This window comes from Cydia strobilella, chromosome 20, assembly GCF_947568885.1.
Source record: "Cydia strobilella chromosome 20, ilCydStro3.1, whole genome shotgun sequence".
Classification (NCBI taxonomy): Eukaryota; Metazoa; Arthropoda; class Insecta; order Lepidoptera; family Tortricidae; genus Cydia; species Cydia strobilella.
The window spans coordinates 625,923-649,326 of NC_086060.1; the positions used below are offsets into that span (position 1 = coordinate 625,923).

The 23,404-nt window shown below is 47.7% G+C and overlaps 2 protein-coding genes across 2 annotated transcripts in view; one reads left to right on the top strand and one right to left on the bottom strand.

Annotated features, from left to right (window-relative positions):
• The window catches only part of LOC134750513 (TGF-beta-activated kinase 1 and MAP3K7-binding protein 1-like), a 140,502-nt gene that overhangs the window by 10,906 nt on the left and 106,192 nt on the right, over nucleotides 1–23,404 (top strand). The window lies entirely within an intron of this gene.
• Nucleotides 881–21,620, bottom strand: LOC134750577 (26S proteasome regulatory subunit 10B). The gene is made up of 9 exons (XM_063685786.1): nucleotides 21,433–21,620; nucleotides 21,080–21,199; nucleotides 20,637–20,773; nucleotides 19,601–19,699; nucleotides 18,686–18,835; nucleotides 17,611–17,734; nucleotides 15,672–15,882; nucleotides 13,893–14,058; nucleotides 881–1,019 (listed from the first exon to the last, which is right to left on the bottom strand). The coding sequence occupies exons 1-9, from the start codon at nucleotides 21,536–21,538 to the stop codon at nucleotides 942–944; spliced, it is 1,191 nt and encodes a 396-aa protein (XP_063541856.1). The 5' UTR covers nucleotides 21,539–21,620; the 3' UTR covers nucleotides 881–941.

The following is a 23,404-nucleotide window of genomic DNA, read 5'->3' on the forward strand; positions in this document are numbered from 1 at the left end:
GACTTTTCGTGCTCACAATGCAAAGAACGCTTATAAATATGTTAGTGTACGCAGTCAACTTCACGCACACGCCAACAACATTGGTAAAATTTGCAAATAAAGTATTTTTTTTAATAAAAAAAAAAATTAATGATCGTGTACAATATATTACTTATACGCGTTCTTGGCGTTTATATTTTGCGTATCATGTCAATGAATGAGCTTGTTACCCCTATCCTTTTTTCATTTTATATTTTGAGAATTGCCTAAGAACATGTTATTTATGATAGTTTTTTTATAAATAAACAACTAGTCAAACTATTGTAGTTTTCTTTAAAAAGGGGCACTTAAATAACACACGTAAATTAGTGCAAAAATGGGGCTGTACGGTCAACTTAAGTACCCAGTATCTGTAAGGTGCCTGAAGTATCGTCAAAGAGGATATAATAGGACAGAGCGGTACTGTCATAGTAAATTTTGTAGCCACAGTAAATTCACTGCCATCTATCGTCACACAATTAAAACTAAAAATGAAGATGTATGAAAATTATTTATATATGGATAAATGATTTTCTTTATTTGCATTAATTATTTTTATCTGATTTTGACCAATGTTCTTTCACTGATATGCGTTAAATTGTTAAATAACAAACCAAACCGTCAACGCCATCTATTCGAGAGTAGGCCAAAGGTAGTGGCGCCATCTGATCGAGAATCAAATTTTCTTGATTTTCGAGGCACGTTTTTTCCTTAGACTGTATACATTGCGGAGTTATATCTATCTTTGGTATCGTGTTTACTTAACTTTTAAACGGCTTGTAAACTTAAAGCGCCATCTACTTAAATTGTCAAACGGCGGCTAGAATATTATACAACTTCCTTTCAAATAACAGGCCTTAGAAAATGTCTAAACGTTTATTAGAGTAAATACGTAGAATATGAGTAATTCAATATAAAATACATTAAACGGGCTTGTAGTCCAGCTTGCTCTCCAGCTTCTTGTTGTCCGCCACCTTGCGGACCGCCTTCATCAGATCCTCCTACAAAACAAATTAAATAAATAAAAATCCAAGTAATCCAAAGGCCTGACACTCTTTGATAAAGAAAGATGGTCTTATTGCAATTCCTATAAGAGGAGAGAAAATAGTGCCATGCTTTGTCCTTATCACCGACCGGGTTTTTTTTCATGGTCGGGTTATGGCAGCATAGGTAGGAGGCGATGACGAAATACCGAAATTTATAAGTGAAAGAGAAAAAGGATTATGCTGCCATAGATTAATCTGTCAATACTTGAATGAAATAATGTTTATTGGTTCCTTACAAGTAGTTTACAGCATGGGATGGGATCTTCTTTTAAGCATTAGATATGCTTGTGACAGAAAACCGCGCTCTTCCGAAATCGCTCGGGTATAAACCATTATGTTTGTGTCTTTAAATCTAGTATTTAACACTTAAATCTAAAACTAAATACTTCTTTTATACTAAAAAATAGTACTAGCATGATGGTTACAATAATTAATTTTTTTAATTATTGAATACTTATTAATTACTTCAGTAACAATTCCTAATTATGTATTTAGAGCCTGAATGGTGCGCGCGTGCGTGCGTGCGTGTGTGTGTGTGTGTGTGTGTGTGTGTGTGTGTGTGTGTGTGTGTGTGTGTGTGTGTGTGTGTGTGTGTGTGTGTGTGTGTGTGGTGTGTGCGTGCGTGCGTGCGTGCGTGCGTGTGTGTGTGAAGGTATGTGTGTAAGCAAAAGTCTAAATGCAATATGTTAATTAAATAGGTTGTCATAATTATTATTTAGTTGTGAATATGTCTTTCTCTTACCCCTGGTCGTTCGGTTTCATGTCTATAACTACTATACTATGTCTATGAAGTAATCCAACAAACAGTCAATAAAATGTTACGTAAGCATTTGTGCAATTTTCAACCAAAAGGGTACTTATTGTCGCTTGTCAGTAAGGCGCTATTTCCATATAGCTTCAATTGGAAATCAACCTTATCGACAACCGACAATGTGGTACCTTTTGGTTGAAAACGCCACATTTGCTAAAACAAGTTTGAATAATATTCATCAATATATTTATAGTATGTATGTGTATATTATATTTATAGTGTGCAATGTGTATGTATGTTTGTATTTATGTGATATATGTAGTTTATAAGTATATAAACTACATATATTACATCTATATAATATATTAGATCTATATAATTGTATTTTTATGTTGTATCTGTTTGGTTTCATAGATGTATAACTTATAATTGATATTTAATGGGATTATGCCAAATTTGTACGGATTATTTATATTTAGTCATTTTTTTAATTTGTATTCAAAGTTCCAGACTGACATGTAAATTAGCTTTACGAATAAAATTGATTATGATTATTATGTATATTTTATTTATTTATTTATTTATTTAATACAATTCTGGTTAAACGGCATTACAGCAAACACCAATGCGCCGAGAAACTTAACCTAACAGAAAATTTCATTTCCAGAAAAATATAGTACAAAAGTAGGTACAAGATACAAAATACACAGGAAGAAACAGAAATAACACCTCACATAACATAGTATTATACACCGACTGTGGAAGGCCTATCATCGATCGTCTCACAATACTTCAGACATTCACGGTACACAGTCGTCCATCTCCATGCAAACAAATCACAATCAGGTGCTGACGTCAGGAGCGCATTGAGTAATGTCAGTGCTCGAGGGAGCGGCGAATTTCTGCGTGACACAGTGCGCGCCGCCGGCACCGCCAACAGTGGGCGCACCCGCGGTCTCAGATTAATCCTAGGGATATCCGGTACGTGCAGTCTAAGTACGCGACTCACAAGATCAGGGCAGTCTGATTCAGTGACACAGTGCGCGCCGCCGGCACCGCCAACAGTGGGCGCACCCGCGGTCTCAGATTAATCCTAGGGATATCCGGTACGTGCAGTCTAAGCACGCGACTCACAAGATCAGGGCAGTCTGATTCAGTGACACAGTGCGCGCCGCCGGCACCGCCAACAGTGGGCGCCCCCGCGCTCTCAGATTAATCCTAGGGATATCCGGTACGTGCAGTCTAAGCACGCGACTCACAAGATCAGGGCAGTCTGATTCAGTGACACAGTGCGCGCCGCCGGCACCGCCAACAGTGGGCGCACCCGCGGTCTCAGATTAATCCTAGGGATATCCGGTACGTGCAGTCTAAGCACGCGACTCACAAGATCAGGGCAGTCTGATTCAGTGACACAGTGCGCGCCGCCGGCACCGCCAACAGTGGGCGCACCCGCGGTCTCAGATTAATCCTAGGGATATCCGGTACGTGCAGTCTAAGCACGCGACTCACAAGATCAGGGCAGTCTGATTCAGTGACACAGTGCGCGCCGCCGGCACCGCCAACAGTGGGCGCACCCGCGGTCTCAGATTAATCCTAGGGATATCCGGTACGTGCAGTCTAAGCACGCGACTCACAAGATCAGGGCAGTCTGATTCAGTGACACAGTGCGCGCCGCCGGCACCGCCAACAGTGGGCGCACCCGCGGTCTCAGATTAATCCTAGGGATATCCGGTACGTGCAGTCTAAGCACGCGACTCACAAGATCAGGGCAGTCTGATTCAGTGACACAGTGCGCGCCGCCGGCACCGCCAACAGTGGGCGCACCCGCGGTCTCAGATTAATCCTAGGGATATCCGGTACGTGCAGTCTAAGCACGCGACTCACAAGATCAGGGCAGTCTGATTCAGTGACACAGTGCGCGCCGCCGGCACCGCCAACAGTGGGCGCACCCGCGCTCTCAGATTAATCCTAGGGATATCCGGTACGTGCAGTCTAAGCACGCGACTCACAAGATCAGGGCAGTCTGATTCAGTGACACAGTGCGCGCCGCCGGCACCGCCAACAGTGGGCGCACCCGCGGTCTCAGATTAATCCTAGGGATATCCGGTACGTGCAGTCTAAGCACGCGACTCACAAGATCAGGGCAGTCTGATTCAGTGACACAGTGCGCGCCGCCGGCACCGCCAACAGTGGGCGCACCCGCGCTCTCAGATTAATCCTAGGGATATCCGGTACGTGCAGTCTAAGCACGCGACTCACAAGATCAGGGCAGTCTGATTCAGTGACACAGTGCGCGCCGCCGGCACCGCCAACAGTGGGCGCACCCGCGGTCTCAGATTAATCCTAGGGATATCCGGTACGTGCAGTCTAAGCACGCGACTCACAAGATCAGGGCAGTCTGATTCAGTGACACAGTGCGCGCCGCCGGCACCGCCAACAGTGGGCGCACCCGCGGTCTCAGATTAATCCTAGGGATATCCGGTACGTGCAGTCTAAGCACGCGACTCACAAGATCAGGGCAGTCTGATTCAGTGACACAGTGCGCGCCGCCGGCACCGCCAACAGTGGGCGCACCCGCGCTCTCAGATTAATCCTAGGGATATCCGGTACGTGCAGTCTAAGCACGCGACTCACAAGATCAGGGCAGTCTGATTCAGTGACACAGTGCGCGCCGCCGGCACCGCCAACAGTGGGCGCACCCGCGGTCTCAGATTAATCCTAGGGATATCCGGTACGTGCAGTCTAAGCACGCGACTCACAAGATCAGGGCAGTCTGATTCAGTGACACAGTGCGCGCCGCCGGCACCGCCAACAGTGGGCGCACCCGCGGTCTCAGATTAATCCTAGGGATATCCGGTACGTGCAGTCTAAGCACGCGACTCACAAGATCAGGGCAGTCTGATTCAGTGACACAGTGCGCGCCGCCGGCACCGCCAACAGTGGGCGCACCCGCGGTCTCAGATTAATCCTAGGGATATCCGGTACGTGCAGTCTAAGCACGCGACTCACAAGATCAGGGCAGTCTGATTCAGTGACACAGTGCGCGCCGCCGGCACCGCCAACAGTGGGCGCACCCGCGGTCTCAGATTAATCCTAGGGATATCCGGTACGTGCAGTCTGAGCACGCGACTCACAAGATCAGGGCAGTCTGATTCAGTGACACAGTGCGCGCCGCCGGCACCGCCAACAGTGGGCGCACCCGCGGTCTCAGATTAATCCTAGGGATATCCGGTACGTGCAGTCTAAGCACGCGACTCACAAGATCAGGGCAGTCTGATTCAGTGACACAGTGCGCGCCGCCGGCACCGCCAACAGTGGGCGCACCCGCGGTCTCAGATTAATCCTAGGGATATCCGGTACGTGCAGTCTAAGCACGCGACTCACAAGATCAGGGCAGTCTGATTCAGTGACACAGTGCGCGCCGCCGGCACCGCCAACAGTGGGCGCACCCGCGGTCTCAGATTAATCCTAGGGATATCCGGTACGTGCAGTCTAAGCACGCGACTCACAAGATCAGGGCAGTCTGATTCAGTGACACAGTGCGCGCCGCCGGCACCGCCAACAGTGGGCGCACCCGCGGTCTCAGATTAATCCTAGGGATATCCGGTACGTGCAGTCTAAGCACGCGACTCTCAAGATCAGGGCAGTCTGATTCAGTGACACAGTGCGCGCCGCCGGCACCGCCAACAGTGGGCGCACCCGCGGTCTCAGATTAATCCTAGGGATATCCGGTACGTGCAGTCTAAGCACGCGACTCACAAGATCAGGGCAGTCTGATTCAGTGACACAGTGCGCGCCGCCGGCACCGCCAACAGTGGGCGCACCCGCGGTCTCAGATTAATCCTAGGGATATCCGGTACGTGCAGTCTAAGCACGCGACTCACAAGATCAGGGCAGTCTGATTCAGTGACACAGTGCGCGCCGCCGGCACCGCCAACAGTGGGCGCACCCGCGGTCTCAGATTAATCCTAGGGATATCCGGTACGTGCAGTCTAAGCACGCGACTCACAAGATCAGGGCAGTCTGATTCAGTGACACAGTGCGCGCCGCCGGCACCGCCAACAGTGGGCGCACCCGCGGTCTCAGATTAATCCTAGGGATATCCGGTACGTGCAGTCTAAGCACGCGACTCACAAGATCAGGGCAGTCTGATTCAGTGACACAGTGCGCGCCGCCGGCACCGCCAACAGTGGGCGCACCCGCGGTCTCAGATTAATCCTAGGGATATCCGGTACGTGCAGTCTAAGCACGCGACTCACAAGATCAGGGCAGTCTGATTCAGTGACACAGTGCGCGCCGCCGGCACCGCCAACAGTGGGCGCACCCGCGGTCTCAGATTAATCCTAGGGATATCCGGTACGTGCAGTCTAAGCACGCGACTCACAAGATCAGGGCAGTCTGATTCAGTGACACAGTGCGCGCCGCCGGCACCGCCAACAGTGGGCGCACCCGCGCTCTCAGATTAATCCTAGGGATATCCGGTACGTGCAGTCTAAGCACGCGACTCACAAGATCAGGGCAGTAGGATTCAGTGACACAGTGCGCGCCGCCGGCACCGCCAACAGTGGGCGCACCCGCGGTCTCAGATTAATCCTAGGGATATCCGGTACGTGCAGTCTAAGCACGCGACTCACAAGATCAGGGCAGTCTGATTCAGTGACACAGTGCGCGCCGCCGGCACCGCCAACAGTGGGCGCACCCGCGGTCTCAGATTAATCCTAGGGATATCCGGTACGTGCAGTCTAAGCACGCGACTCACAAGATCAGGGCAGTCTGATTCAGTGACACAGTGCGCGCCGCCGGCACCGCCAACAGTGGGCGCACCCGCGGTCTCAGATTAATCCTAGGGATATCCGGTACGTGCAGTCTAAGCACGCGACTCACAAGATCAGGGCAGTCTGATTCAGTGACACAGTGCGCGCCGCCGGCACCGCCAACAGTGGGCGCACCCGCGGTCTCAGATTAATCCTAGGGATATCCGGTACGTGCAGTCTAAGCACGCGACTCACAAGATCAGGGCAGTCTGATTCAGTGACACAGTGCGCGCCGCCGGCACCGCCAACAGTGGGCGCACCCGCGGTCTCAGATTAATCCTAGGGATATCCGGTACGTGCAGTCTAAGCACGCGACTCACAAGATCAGGGCAGTCTGATTCAGTGACACAGTGCGCGCCGCCGGCACCGCCAACAGTGGGCGCACCCGCGGTCTCAGATTAATCCTAGGGATATCCGGTACGTGCAGTCTAAGCACGCGACTCACAAGATCAGGGCAGTCTGATTCAGTGACACAGTGCGCGCCGCCGGCACCGCCAACAGTGGGCGCACCCGCGGTCTCAGATTAATCCTAGGGATATCCGGTACGTGCAGTCTAAGCACGCGACTCACAAGACCAGGGCAGTCTGATTCAGTGACACAGTGCGCGCCGCCGGCACCGCCAACAGTGGGCGCACCCGCGGTCTCAGATTAATCCTAGGGATATCCGGTACGTGCAGTCTAAGCACGCGACTCACAAGATCAGGGCAGTCTGATTCAGTGACACAGTGCGCGCCGCCGGCACCGCCAACAGTGGGCGCACCCGCGCTCTCAGATTAATCCTAGGGATATCCGGTACGTGCAGTCTAAGCACGCGACTCACAAGATCAGGGCAGTCTGATTCAGTGACACAGTGCGCGCCGCCGGCACCGCCAACAGTGGGCGCACCCGCGCTCTCAGATTAATCCTAGGGATATCCGGTACGTGCAGTCTAAGCACGCGACTCACAAGATCAGGGCAGTCTGATTCAGTGACACAGTGCGCGCCGCCGGCACCGCCAACAGTGGGCGCACCCGCGGTCTCAGATTAATCCTAGGGATATCCGGTACGTGCAGTCTAAGCACGCGACTCACAAGATCAGGGCAGTCTGATTCAGTGACACAGTGCGCGCCGCCGGCACCGCCAACAGTGGGCGCACCCGCGCTCTCAGATTAATCCTAGGGATATCCGGTACGTGCAGTCTAAGCACGCGACTCACAAGATCAGGGCAGTCTGATTCAGTGACACAGTGCGCGCCGCCGGCACCGCCAACAGTGGGCGCACCCGCGGTCTCAGATTAATCCTAGGGATATCCGGTACGTGCAGTCTAAGCACGCGACTCACAAGATCAGGGCAGTCTGATTCAGTGACACAGTGCGCGCCGCCGGCACCGCCAACAGTGGGCGCACCCGCGGTCTCAGATTAATCCTAGGGATATCCGGTACGTGCAGTCTAAGCACGCGACTCACAAGATCAGGGCAGTCTGATTCAGTGACACAGTGCGCGCCGCCGGCACCGCCAACAGTGGGCGCACCCGCGGTCTCAGATTAATCCTAGGGATATCCGGTACGTGCAGTCTAAGCACGCGACTCACAAGATCAGGGCAGTCTGATTCAGTGACACAGTGCGCGCCGCCGGCACCGCCAACAGTGGGCGCACCCGCGGTCTCAGATTAATCCTAGGGATATCCGGTACGTGCAGTCTAAGCACGCGACTCACAAGATCAGGGCAGTCTGATTCAGTGACACAGTGCGCGCCGCCGGCACCGCCAACAGTGGGCGCACCCGCGCTCTCAGATTAATCCTAGGGATATCCGGTACGTGCAGTCTAAGCACGCGACTCACAAGATCAGGGCAGTCTGATTCAGTGACACAGTGCGCGCCGCCGGCACCGCCAACAGTGGGCGCACCCGCGGTCTCAGATTAATCCTAGGGATATCCGGTACGTGCAGTCTAAGCACGCGACTCACAAGATCAGGGCAGTCTGATTCAGTGACACAGTGCGCGCCGCCGGCACCGCCAACAGTGGGCGCACCCGCGGTCTCAGATTAATCCTAGGGATATCCGGTACGTGCAGTCTAAGCACGCGACTCACAAGATCAGGGCAGTCTGATTCAGTGACACAGTGCGCGCCGCCGGCACCGCCAACAGTGGGCGCACCCGCGGTCTCAGATTAATCCTAGGGATATCCGGTACGTGCAGTCTAAGCACGCGACTCACAAGATCAGGGCAGTCTGATTCAGTGACACAGTGCGCGCCGCCGGCACCGCCAACAGTGGGCGCCCCCGCGCTCTCAGATTAATCCTAGGGATATCCGGTACGTGCAGTCTAAGCACGCGACTCACAAGATCAGGGCAGTCTGATTCAGTGACACAGTGCGCGCCGCCGGCACCGCCAACAGTGGGCGCACCCGCGGTCTCAGATTAATCCTAGGGATATCCGGTACGTGCAGTCTAAGCACGCGACTCACAAGATCAGGGCAGTCTGATTCAGTGACACAGTGCGCGCCGCCGGCACCGCCAACAGTGGGCGCACCCGCGGTCTCAGATTAATCCTAGGGATATCCGGTACGTGCAGTCTAAGCACGCGACTCACAAGATCAGGGCAGTCTGATTCAGTGACACAGTGCGCGCCGCCGGCACCGCCAACAGTGGGCGCACCCGCGGTCTCAGATTAATCCTAGGGATATCCGGTACGTGCAGTCTAAGCACGCGACTCACAAGATCAGGGCAGTCTGATTCAGTGACACAGTGCGCGCCGCCGGCACCGCCAACAGTGGGCGCCCCCGCGCTCTCAGATTAATCCTAGGGATATCCGGTACGTGCAGTCTAAGCACGCGACTCACAAGATCAGGGCAGTCTGATTCAGTGACACAGTGCGCGCCGCCGGCACCGCCAACAGTGGGCGCACCCGCGGTCTCAGATTAATCCTAGGGATATCCGGTACGTGCAGTCTAAGCACGCGACTCACAAGATCAGGGCAGTCTGATTCAGTGACACAGTGCGCGCCGCCGGCACCGCCAACAGTGGGCGCACCCGCGGTCTCAGATTAATCCTAGGGATATCCGGTACGTGCAGTCTAAGCACGCGACTCACAAGATCAGGGCAGTCTGATTCAGTGACACAGTGCGCGCCGCCGGCACCGCCAACAGTGGGCGCACCCGCGCTCTCAGATTAATCCTAGGGATATCCGGTACGTGCAGTCTAAGCACGCGACTCACAAGATCAGGGCAGTCTGATTCAGTGACACAGTGCGCGCCGCCGGCACCGCCAACAGTGGGCGCACCCGCGGTCTCAGATTAATCCTAGGGATATCCGGTACGTGCAGTCTAAGCACGCGACTCACAAGATCAGGGCAGTCTGATTCAGTGACACAGTGCGCGCCGCCGGCACCGCCAACAGTGGGCGCCCCCGCGCTCTCAGATTAATCCTAGGGATATCCGGTACGTGCAGTCTAAGCACGCGACTCACAAGATCAGGGCAGTCTGATTCAGTGACACAGTGCGCGCCGCCGGCACCGCCAACAGTGGGCGCACCCGCGGTCTCAGATTAATCCTAGGGATATCCGGTACGTGCAGTCTAAGCACGCGACTCACAAGATCAGGGCAGTCTGATTCAGTGACACAGTGCGCGCCGCCGGCACCGCCAACAGTGGGCGCACCCGCGGTCTCAGATTAATCCTAGGGATATCCGGTACGTGCAGTCTAAGCACGCGACTCACAAGATCAGGGCAGTCTGATTCAGTGACACAGTGCGCGCCGCCGGCACCGCCAACAGTGGGCGCACCCGCGCTCTCAGATTAATCCTAGGGATATCCGGTACGTGCAGTCTAAGCACGCGACTCACAAGATCAGGGCAGTCTGATTCAGTGACACAGTGCGCGCCGCCGGCACCGCCAACAGTGGGCGCACCCGCGCTCTCAGATTAATCCTAGGGATATCCGGTACGTGCAGTCTAAGCACGCGACTCACAAGATCAGGGCAGTCTGATTCAGTGACACAGTGCGCGCCGCCGGCACCGCCAACAGTGGGCGCACCCGCGGTCTCAGATTAATCCTAGGGATATCCGGTACGTGCAGTCTAAGCACGCGACTCACAAGATCAGGGCAGTCTGATTCAGTGACACAGTGCGCGCCGCCGGCACCGCCAACAGTGGGCGCACCCGCGCTCTCAGATTAATCCTAGGGATATCCGGTACGTGCAGTCTAAGCACGCGACTCACAAGATCAGGGCAGTCTGATTCAGTGACACAGTGCGCGCCGCCGGCACCGCCAACAGTGGGCGCACCCGCGGTCTCAGATTAATCCTAGGGATATCCGGTACGTGCAGTCTAAGCACGCGACTCACAAGATCAGGGCAGTCTGATTCAGTGACACAGTGCGCGCCGCCGGCACCGCCAACAGTGGGCGCACCCGCGGTCTCAGATTAATCCTAGGGATATCCGGTACGTGCAGTCTAAGCACGCGACTCACAAAATCAGGGCAGTCTGATTCAGTGACACAGTGCGCGCCGCCGGCACCGCCAACAGTGGGCGCACCCGCGGTCTCAGATTAATCCTAGGGATATCCGGTACGTGCAGTCTAAGCACGCGACTCACAAGATCAGGGCAGTCTGATTCAGTGACACAGTGCGCGCCGCCGGCACCGCCAACAGTGGGCGCACCCGCGGTCTCAGATTAATCCTAGGGATATCCGGTACGTGCAGTCTAAGCACGCGACTCACAAGATCAGGGCAGTCTGATTCAGTGACACAGTGCGCGCCGCCGGCACCGCCAACAGTGGGCGCACCCGCGGTCTCAGATTAATCCTAGGGATATCCGGTACGTGCAGTCTAAGCACGCGACTCACAAGATCAGGGCAGTCTGATTCAGTGACACAGTGCGCGCCGCCGGCACCGCCAACAGTGGGCGCACCCGCGGTCTCAGATTAATCCTAGGGATATCCGGTACGTGCAGTCTAAGCACGCGACTCACAAGATCAGGGCAGTCTGATTCAGTGACACAGTGCGCGCCGCCGGCACCGCCAACAGTGGGCGCACCCGCGGTCTCAGATTAATCCTAGGGATATCCGGTACGTGCAGTCTAAGCACGCGACTCACAAGATCAGGGCAGTCTGATTCAGTGACACAGTGCGCGCCGCCGGCACCGCCAACAGTGGGCGCACCCGCGGTCTCAGATTAATCCTAGGGATATCCGGTACGTGCAGTCTAAGCACGCGACTCACAAGATCAGGGCAGTCTGATTCGCCACGCAGCATGCGACAAACGGTAGCAAGTAAGTTATATATTAGTTTGCTATTCTTTTGATTCATTGATTTGTAGTAGTGGCGCCCCCTACGCAGAGTTTCGCGTAATATTCCCTATTATATGACCCCTTTCTTTTCCCCCCTTTTCTTTCCTTTTGTCCCCTTTCTTTCTTACCTGTATAATGTACTCTCTCTCAGCTCGTATAGCGAAGAGGCCGGCCTCGGTGCAGACGTTGCGGAGATCGGCCCCGTTGAAGGTGTCGGACAGCTTGACAGCCTCGTGTACACTCACCTGTATAATGTACTCTCTCTCAGCTCGTATAGCGAAGAGGCCGGCCTCGGTGCAGACGTTGCGGAGATCGGCCCCGTTGAAGGTGTCGGACAGCTTGACAGCCTCGTGTACACTCACCTGTATAATGTACTCTCTCTCAGCTCGTATAGCGAAGAGGCCGGCCTCGGTGCAGACGTTGCGGAGATCGGCCCCGTTGAAGGTGTCGGACAGCTTGACAGCCTCGTGTACACTCACCTGTATAATGTACTCTCTCTCAGCTCGTATAGCGAAGAGGCCGGCCTCGGTGCAGACGTTGCGGAGATCGGCCCCGTTGAAGGTGTCGGACAGCTTGACAGCCTCGTGTACACTCACCTGTATAATGTACTCTCTCTCAGCTCGTATAGCGAAGAGGCCGGCCTCGGTGCAGACGTTGCGGAGGTCGGCCCCGTTGAAGGTGTCGGACAGCTTGACAGCCTCGTGTACACTCACCTGTATAATGTACTCTCTCTCAGCTCGTATAGCGAAGAGGCCGGCCTCGGTGCAGACGTTGCGGAGATCGGCCCCGTTGAAGGTGTCGGACAGCTTGACAGCCTCGTGTACACTCACCTGTATAATGTACTCTCTCTCAGCTCGTATAGCGAAGAGGCCGGCCTCGGTGCAGACGTTGCGGAGGTCGGCCCCGTTGAAGGTGTCGGACAGCTTGACAGCCTCGTGTACACTCACCTGTATAATGTACTCTCTCTCAGCTCGTATAGCGAAGAGGCCGGCCTCGGTGCAGACGTTGCGGAGATCGGCCCCGTTGAAGGTGTCGGACAGCTTGACAGCCTCGTGTACACTCACCTGTATAATGTACTCTCTCTCAGCTCGTATAGCGAAGAGGCCGGCCTCGGTGCAGACGTTGCGGAGATCGGCCCCGTTGAAGGTGTCGGACAGCTTGACAGCCTCGTGTACACTCACCTGTATAATGTACTCTCTCTCAGCTCGTATAGCGAAGAGGCCGGCCTCGGTGCAGACGTTGCGGAGATCGGCCCCGTTGAAGGTGTCGGACAGCTTGACAGCCTCGTGTACACTCACCTGTATAATGTACTCTCTCTCAGCTCGTATAGCGAAGAGGCCGGCCTCGGTGCAGACGTTGCGGAGATCGGCCCCGTTGAAGGTGTCGGACAGCTTGACAGCCTCGTGTACACTCACCTGTATAATGTACTCTCTCTCAGCTCGTATAGCGAAGAGGCCGGCCTCGGTGCAGACGTTGCGGAGATCGGCCCCGTTGAAGGTGTCGGACAGCTTGACAGCCTCGTGTACACTCACCTGTATAATGTACTCTCTCTCAGCTCGTATAGCGAAGAGGCCGGCCTCGGTGCAGACGTTGCGGAGATCGGCCCCGTTGAAGGTGTCGGACAGCTTGACAGCCTCGTGTACACTCACCTGTATAATGTACTCTCTCTCAGCTCGTATAGCGAAGAGGCCGGCCTCGGTGCAGACGTTGCGGAGATCGGCCCCGTTGAAGGTGTCGGACAGCTTGACAGCCTCGTGTACACTCACCTGTATAATGTACTCTCTCTCAGCTCGTATAGCGAAGAGGCCGGCCTCGGTGCAGACGTTGCGGAGATCGGCCCCGTTGAAGGTGTCGGACAGCTTGACAGCCTCGTGTACACTCACCTGTATAATGTACTCTCTCTCAGCTCGTATAGCGAAGAGGCCGGCCTCGGTGCAGACGTTGCGGAGATCGGCCCCGTTGAAGGTGTCGGACAGCTTGACAGCCTCGTGTACACTCACCTGTATAATGTACTCTCTCTCAGCTCGTATAGCGAAGAGGCCGGCCTCGGTGCAGACGTTGCGGAGATCGGCCCCGTTGAAGGTGTCGGACAGCTTCACGACGGCCTCGTAGTCCATCTCGCCGTGCTTCGCGATCGGTTGCGCGTGGATCTTGAGGATCTCCAGCCTGGATATAGCATTGTGGTGTTTATCTTATGGGTTGAAGGAACGACCGGGAGTTTAGCTGTCGATGTTATGTACAGTAGAATCCGCTTATAATGACATCGAAGGGAAGTGACAAACACGTCATACTAAGCGGATATCATATAAAGCGTAGTTGATTAACTTCTTATTTTTGTTAATTTTTCCAAATTAAACCCACATTCCTTTGTGAAAGATGAGTTTTATTAACCTTGTACCAATTATCAAATTTCACTGAGAATCAAAACTTTAAACAGCTTAAACGCCACGCACGCACCAAACGTCCTCGCAGGGAAAGACGTGGGGACGGCCACGAAAACCAGCGAATATGTCAGTATAACCGGACATAATTTCATGAAAATGGGATTTATAGGTCATAGTAAGCGATTTGTCGGGGTCCCTTTGTTTGACATAATTATTGAAAGTCATACTGTAATGATTGTCATATTATCATTAGTCATAATTCTGAAACCGTTAACTTTTCAGGATTTTCTTTGGGTTATCCTATAGATAGGTTAGGTTAGGTTTGTTTTATGGCAATCCTGAAAAATTACGCGTTTCTGAGAAAAACCAAATTATGACTAATGATAATATGACAATCGTTACATTATGACTTTCAATAACTATGTCAAACAATAGAGACCCCGATTTGTCACTATAAGCGAAGTCATCTATCCAACTTTGTCACAAAGAATATATGAAAACCAAACTACGCACAGTAATTGCGTCATAGTAAGCGGTTGGTTAGTATAAGCGGAGTCATAATAAACGGATTCCACTGTATGTTATAGCCTACATAATATTGTAAGATGTTGGACTATATGTCTATTTATCTATCTATACATCGGTTTGTCGGTTCTAACAAACTGATTTTTAATTTACCTTGTTATAAAACAATGAGTCAACATTTTTTTGGTCTGTCTATTCCTCCACGAAAAATTTTCAAGGAAAGGGAGGGGTGCCTAGATGTTTGTCCGGTTTAACATCATAATCTTTATTTAATTAAAGTAAAGATAAGTCTGTTTGTAAGTTTGTTCGTCACCTGACCTATTTATTAAAATTTCTGTGTCAACAGGGCAGGATTTAAAGAGTCTATCCCTCTGTCTATTTATTTCTCGAATGCCTGTCCGTCTGTTCTTCACCGGGGTTGCTCATAGGAGAAAAATCTAAAGTTAACCATAACTTAGCTCAAAGATAGATATAACTCCGTAATAGATGGATACAGTGTAAGGAAAAAACGTGCCTCGAAAATCAAGAAAATTTGATTCTCGTTCAGAGGGCGCTACTAGCTTTGGCCTACTGTCGTAGGGATGGCGTTGACGGTTTCGTTTGTTATTTAACAATTTGAACGCATATCAGTGAAAGGACATGGGTCAAAATCATAAAAATAATTAATGCAAATAAAAAAAATCATTTATCCATATTTAAATACATTTTATCGTATTTTTATAAATGTTCATTTTTAGTTTTAAAGTGTGTCAACAGATGGCAGTGAATTTACTGGGGTTACAAAATTTACTATGACAGTACCGCTCTAGTATAAGTTACTCTATGCTTAGCTGAAGTCAATCAATGTCTATCTATCTGTCTGTTCCTCACCTGGCCTGCTCATTAGGCAGCGGTATCTCGATCTTCCTGTCTAGCCTCCCCGGGCGGAGCAGGGCGGGGTCCAGGGTGTCGGGCCGGTTGGTGGCCATGATGATCTTGACCTGTCCGAGGGAGTCGAAGCCGTCCATCTGGTTGAGGAGCTCCATCAGGGTTCGCTGGATCTCGCGGTCGGCGCTGGTGCCTTCGGAGAAGCGACGGCCACCTAAAAACAGCAACAATTATGTGTTAACCAGTGTCTAATCAATAGAGGTAGGTATACCAAAATGTAAACGGAATGGTGGCTGCTTTCGGAGGCAGAGGGCCAGACGTCTGTTGTCTTGTTGGGTGGCCGACATTCGGAAGACTGCAGGTCACTTAGGAGATAAACTCAGATATAAGTGAAGAGAGGCCTATGCCCAGGCCCAGCAGTGGGCGATAAAAGTCTAATTTATTTTTTTATTTTATTGGGAAACAAACAGCTTACAATAATACAGGATATAGATATTATGACTAATACATGAGCCAAAACAGTTTCCACTAATGGAATAAAACATAAATGCTCAAAGGGAACTAGAGTAAAAATACATTATAACATATCATTTCAATCGTTCTAGGAAACAGAGAAAAAGAAAAAAAAAAAAAAAAAGAGTACATCAATACAACATCATGCGTCTGCAACAAAATTTGAAAAGTAATAAAATAATAAACAATAAAATTTGATAATTTAAGAATTTAACAAAAAATAACTAAACGTCATTCTTTAACAAAGAAACAAATTTGCCAAGCTTCGTACTGAATAGATCGAGGTTTGAATATTTAGAGTTATACGCTGAGCACGCTCTAACAAGATACGAGTTTTTTACATATCTAGTACGACAGAATGGAATTGCGAATAGAACATTTGTTCTAGTTCGGGAATTAGTGCATCTATACGAGATATTACTGATAAGATACTGCGACTCAATCGAATGATTTAATAATTTAAACAGAAATATCTGATCTCGATGTTCTCTACGCAGCTTAAGACTTGCAGTATCAATTTTATGATGATGATGAGTCAATAGAGAAGACTGATGACAAAACTCTAAACAACGCAGCGAGAATTCTCAGTGTTATAAATGGCACTCAATGGAATGACAGACTAAGAGAATCGTCTGGATCCGATATCAGGTTCGGATGTCGGATACGACCAAAGAGAAGTGAAATAATAGTGCCTTTTTATTTATTAATTTAATACCCAAATAATAATGATGCTCAAAATTCACAAAACCTATGTTAGGCCTATATTGAAGTACGCATTTCAAGTATGGAGCCCTTATTTTATCAAGGATATTGAGATGTTGGAGAAAGTTCAACGTAGTTTCACCAAGATACAGAAGAAACTCAAAAACATGTCCTATGAAGAAAGACTACAATTCTTAAAGCTCACAACCTTGAAGGAGCGCAGAGAACGCGGAGATCTGATTGAGACATACAAAATACTAACCCAACACTACAACCTTAAAGATTTCCATAAGATGCTAGAACGCAATAGTAACAACCGTCTGAAAGGTCATCAGTATAAGCTGGTGTCTCACAGGTCCTACAATAATCCTCATAGACACTTCTTTAGCAACAGAGTGGTCAACGCTTGGAACAAACTTCCAGAGGATGTAGTAGCGGCCCAAACGGTCAATGAGTTTAAGAATAAATTAGATAAGCACAAAGCAAATTCTACTCAACACTGACATTATCAGTTGTTTAAACTGCCTGCCTGCATTACAAATAATAATAATAATTATTATTATTGGGTAAGAAAGGGTTAATGCAAAAGGGCTTTATTTATATGCCATAGGTCAGTCTCTAGCAGTTGGATATTCGACATCCAATATCGGATCGGACACTGTGAAAACGCTCTAACAGTCTATTGGATTGGATGCTTGACGGGTAAATTATAAGGGCTGGAACACACCAATAGCGTCGATCTCGTCCATGAAGATGATGCAGGGCTGGTGGTCGCGCGCGTAGTTGAACATCTCGCGGATCAGACGAGCGGACTCGCCGATGTACTTGTCCACGATGGCCGATGATACCACCTGTAACAATTATTTAGGATTTTACTTAATAAATAAAGAGAAATAAAAACAACCGGCCAAGTGCGAGTCGGACTCGCGCACCGAGGGTTCCGTACTTTTTAGTATTTGGTTGTTATAGCTGCAACAGAAATACATCATCTGTGAAAATTTCAACTGTCTAGCTGTCACGGTTCATGAGATACAGCCTGGTGACAGACAGACGGACAGCGGAGTCTTAGTAATCCCGGGTCCCGTTTTTACCCTTTGGGTTTGGGTATTAGCATAAACTGTATCAGGGACGCAGCCGCAATGGTTGTGTGAAAATATATACGTAAGAACGTTGCTTCTCTAAATTATTTATATATTTATATTTCTTGCACCATTTTTAAGAAAAGCACTTTACACGGTGGTTTTGGGATTATACTGAGCAACTTTTACTACGGGACCAACCTCGAAATCGCGAAAAAAAAATTGGCTGTTTCATACATTTGACTGGTCAATTTTCTATGGGAGGGTAATTCTTTTTTCGCGATTTCGTGGTTTATTTTTTAGCCACCCTGTATATGACTCGGCTGGAAGGCTACTTGCTGGCTTCGGATTAAATTAAACAGACTCCTAAAGTAGTCTGTTCAAAACGAATCCTCGAATCCTTTGGGCACAGTGATGACAATTTCAATTAAGATCTCCAGGTTTATCAGAGATCCAGGATATGGACATAATACTGATTTAAACTTTCACGATTTTTACTCATTATTATTCACAACGACATTCAAGTTAATAAACAAGACCAAGTGCGGGTAGTTCGAAAAACTCGCGCGCCTCGAAGATGTTGATGTCAACTTGAGCCAGTCTTCTCCGAGACCACGGGGACAACGCCGTCCTCGAAACGTCGGAGGTGAATTTAAAACTTATTTTACGCGATTATGGACATAATGTTGATGTTGCTGAGTTGAGAAGCTATACCAAACTGACCTTCAAGAAGTTAGCATCGAGTTGTGAAGCAACAGCTCTCGCCAACAGAGTTTTCCCAGTGCCCGGTGGCCCGTACAGCAGGCAGCCCTTCGGCGGAGTGATGCCGACTCGAACGAACAGCTCCGGGTTCATCAGGGGCAGCTCAATGACCTGTACATAAAATTGTTCTATGTTTTTAAAACCTAAAAAATTAAGCTGCAACGAATATACTGTGTTTACAAAATATTCTATGCCTTTCAACACCCAGGTTAAAACTAGCAGTGCCCATATAAAAATTCCGCCTATGTCATTCCCTTTCCTAAAAGTAAAATCAAAATGTATCTCACATTTTGCTTAATGAGAGCAAATACACATTGGAGCAAGATATTGGACAGATGGAATACAAATTTCATCAATATTGGTCCAATATCCAGGTGGTACCCAAACAGACATACAGGGAGGTCAGGGTACTTTCACCTACCCTCCTGAGACCCAGAACCATTTGTTTTGTTTTTGAATCTGTAACCCTTAGTTACTAAATAAAAGTTCATAATAGATTGTCGAATAGGTACAAAAATTTGTAGGCTTTGCTTTCTTAGGAGGCTATGTAACATACTATAGGGACAGATGGTCAGCATTCCTCGCGCTATACGGAATGCCCCCCGCGCGGCTTGCCCGTCAGTTGTTCCCCGTCCGTGTACTAAGAAATACACGTTCTAATTAAGTATTCCTGATTATCATTTATATACTCCCAGATAGTTAATTCCTATAACGAGGTTGGATTAGCGTTACCAAAGAGGTGTAAAAAGGGACATTTAGATATTTCATTGTTTTTAGCAAATCTAATCATAAATATTTTGATAATTATTGGCCATTTCGTACTTACATCGTCACAATCTTTAAAGAAGTGAAAAACAAAAAGACTTTAAACCATACCTCACGCAACTGCCTGATCTGTTCCTGCAGACCACCAATGGCAGAATATGTGACATCTCCGGGGTCCTCGTGGCTCATGTTGTATACTAGTGGGTCCACCTGGAACAAGTTACAAGAAAAAGTTAGACTTAAATAACTATACTTTAATTTTAATAATTGAATAAGACATTTTATGTCCAGGAAAATTATTAGGTCAATGTGGACAAGTGTGGCTGTGGGATAAGTGTATCTGTCCTTTATATCATATTTACATATTGATTAGTGTTAAGTACATATAAATAAAAAATAAATAAATAAAATCTTTATTGCTTTAAACCTTACATATTGTAAAATGTATAATCTTTAGATTTTAAATTTTCATTTGTACAAATAGTTTGCTTTAACCTAGGGAACGAACTGCCGGTAGGCCTCCAACAAGATGGAGCGACGACCTGGTGAAGGTCGCGGAAATTCGGTGGTTGCGAGCAGCACAGGATCGGTCGGAGTGGCGAGCCTTGGGGGAGGCCTATATCCAGCAGTGGACGTCTATCGGCTGACATGATGATGATGATGATGATGAACCTAGGGAAGAGCGGTGCCTCCCAACAGGCAATTTTTTGCTTACCGGGTGGCTCCATCACCTAAATCATGGCCATTTGTGTTTAAAACAAATAAAGATTTTTGTATTTTGTATTTTTTTTTGTATTTTGTAATAAGAAACAGGTGTATTAGGTTTTTAACACATTTAGGTAGTGGGTTGAGCTCCCGAACTAGGTCAATATACATTATATGATAGACGATGACTGGCGGGCATGATAGTGTAGAGGCATACTCAGCAGTCCCCCCAGTCATGGTCTATCATCACCAATGATCGCCTGCTTGCACGATGATCTTGCCCATCATAGATGATGATACTATCAACGATCATCACCGATAGTGTAGAGGAGGCATTACACTTATGTCACATTTGCCACTCAATGCAAGTAGCAAGTAAATGAACTCGCAATAAACAATAATCAATGTGTAAAAACAGGCCAAATGAATAGATCAGTCTTACCTCTCTCGGCAAATGTCTCATAATAGTAAGTGTGGTCATATCCAGGGCCACTCGGGTGCCTCCCTTCAACTTGTTCTTGTCCAGCTGACGCCTGCAGCCGACAACGTAGCGAGGACCATTTGTCGCTTTCACAATGACTGGAAAGAGAAATAAAGGTTTATTAAATTATTGCTTACACAGAGTTACTACGTAGGCGAATAACACGCGAACGCGAACCGAAGCGATGTGGCGCAGGGTGAATCAATCCTTTGATACCTATAGAAGTGTCCTACGTGGGCGATCTTGTTGCGGACGCGAACGCCGTGGGCTGCCGGATTGCGCCACTTCGCGTTCGCTTGATAAATGACCTAGCTTAATTATTTGTTTAACTTGTATAGGAGAGAATGTTAAATTTAAGCAAAATTTAATTAAAAAATATGGTAATGTCTCAGTAAAATACTTACACTTCTCTTCGGTGAGTTGTTTCAAAACTTCTCCTACAATTTGACCAACACTCTGCAGGGCTTTTAGGTCGTTTTCACTCTTGTCATACTGTTTTGTCAGGTCTTTTAACTGTTCTCTCACTAAAAGCACAAAAATTTAGATATTAGTACGGAAACATAAACATACAATGGTAACCTAAATCTTTTGCTATAAACGCCAATATTTACGTAAATATCTATTAAACCACGACAAATAAACTAAATTGTATAGTAAAAAGACTAAAATAACATAAATAATGTACGATATTCATTGTTTTACAGAAAAATTGAATGATGATTCGGCAATAATCGAACACTGAAAACGGTTTACTTACTATCCTTGAGTCTAGACTCCACTTCTTTGTGTTCCATTAACTTCTTCCTGTAATCCTGAAACCCCTTTTCCCTCAAAGGGTCCATGGTAGACGTTCCAGCAGGCATTTTAATTTAAAATTATATTAAACAGATTAAACTCAATTTCACTGAAACACAAATCTCAAGTCATTTGACGTTGACGTTTCGTTTCGTTTCTTTTTTTTCTGACAATATTTTGCGTCTGCCTTGGATTCTAGTTTTTTTTATGGCAAGAAAAGCAGGTTTCACCGTGTGAAATAAAACAAATAAAAAAAACAATAGATGAAATTTAATATACAACGTGCTCCACTTTGTGTTGAATAAAACTAAATTGAGATACGCAAAGTAGCTATTATACCTAAGAAATGCCTAAGAAGCAATTCAAAGGGGTGGGAGGGTGAAAGTTACAGATTTCTTATGGCCAGCAACGACCTCATAAAGAGGCAGGAGAAATATTATATTTTATATTATTTGATAAGAAGTGCAGAGTGCTCATCCGAAAGAGGCAATTGGAAAGAGAAGTCAAACATCCAACGATTATCTGCCTTACGCTGACGAAGATGGCAGGAGCGGGCATAGTCATTCCCAAGCTCTGAGTGAAATTATCTGTAAGTACAAGTACCAGTACACTGGACACGTATGCCAACGCCAGTGTGTTTTAGGCAAAAGTCTGTGGGTATTAAAATAAAACAACTTAAATTCTATCTCGACATTTACGACCTTGCACTTGATAGTGTCTTGCAACGAGGGTGACCGAGATCTACTAGGTAGGATAAAAACTAAATCAAACCAAACGTGTATTCATTTTTTCCTGTAGATTCTTATGTAATATAGCCAATATAGGGGGGGAGGGAGTCAGCCTTTTCTTATTTTTTCTTACATAGGGGAAGGAGGGTCAAAAACTGGCAAAAATCGTCTTACGTAATAAATGAATGGCGCCGTAAGGGCCTACCCTACCACGAAAAACAAAAAGCGACATTTCTTTATTTGCCTCCCTATCGCTTGAATATGCAAGAGCAATAGAGGCAAAACCGAAATTTCGATTTTAGTTTTTCGCAGTATAGGCCCTCTGATTCTCCTATATCTGCAAATTGAATAGCTATTACCCTAATTAGCTCCATGCATGAATTTATTTTTATTTTTGGATTCATAATTTATATCGTTGGAACACCGGAAATGATAAAAATACTTTTGTAAACCTTAACATTATTTTATTAAAAAATATTTAAAATGTTGAAAATTTTTGAGCGGTTGAAACGCTCATAATTTTTGGCACGAATTCGACAGAGCGTGATGACGTCACACGTTGGGCGGCCCAACTGACGTTTGCTACTAATGACACTAATCTGTCGAACGCGTGACGTCACGTGGCGTTTCGAGCGTTTCGCTCACTAGCTTTTCGCGGGCAAATTTTTGTACTTTTTATTTATAATTTTAAGTAATTAAATGGTAATTTAAAAACGGAAATGCATTTGTAACATGATATAATGGTAACAAACATCCGAATAAAACATATTTCGTTCAAATATAAACTTCATGCATGAGGCTAATTGTCTATGGGGCTGTTAGGGTGTAGATTGACCAATAGTCAGTTTAATTGTACACTGTCGGGTTACATGATTGGTGAGCGACTGCCAAATAACGATTTATACTTCCTAGCCACTCGTATAAGTTTACTAACAGTAAATAAATTAACTTAACAAGTCAAATAATTTCATCAAATATTTTGATTTCAGTTTAAAACTTAAGAACTAACACTAGATAATAATAATAAATTGTATAGTAAGGGTTTTAAACATGTTTAAATTAAATGACTATAATATACAAGGTGGGCCGAAATAACCCGACCAAAAATGTAACCATAAATCCCGATGCCTCATTATAGATAGGTACAGTCAAGTCAAGTGTAAAAATATGGGTGTAGATAACTTACTCAAAAAGATGTCCTATAAG

What these genes read in the sequence shown, in the direction of transcription:
- LOC134750577 (XM_063685786.1), bottom strand. Translation starts at nt 21,538, where the DNA reads ATGCCTGCTGGAACGTCTACCATGGACCCTTTGAGGGAAAAGGGGTTT. An exon ending in GGAGTCTAGACTCAAGGATA is followed by an intron (nt 21,200 to 21,432) that starts GTAAGTAAACCG and finishes TTGTGCTTTTAG; the next exon opens with TGAGAGAACAGTTAAAAGAC. An exon ending in GGACGAGATCGACGCTATTG is followed by an intron (nt 15,883 to 17,610) that starts GTGTGTTCCAGC and finishes TGCTGTTTTTAG; the next exon opens with GTGGCCGTCGCTTCTCCGAA.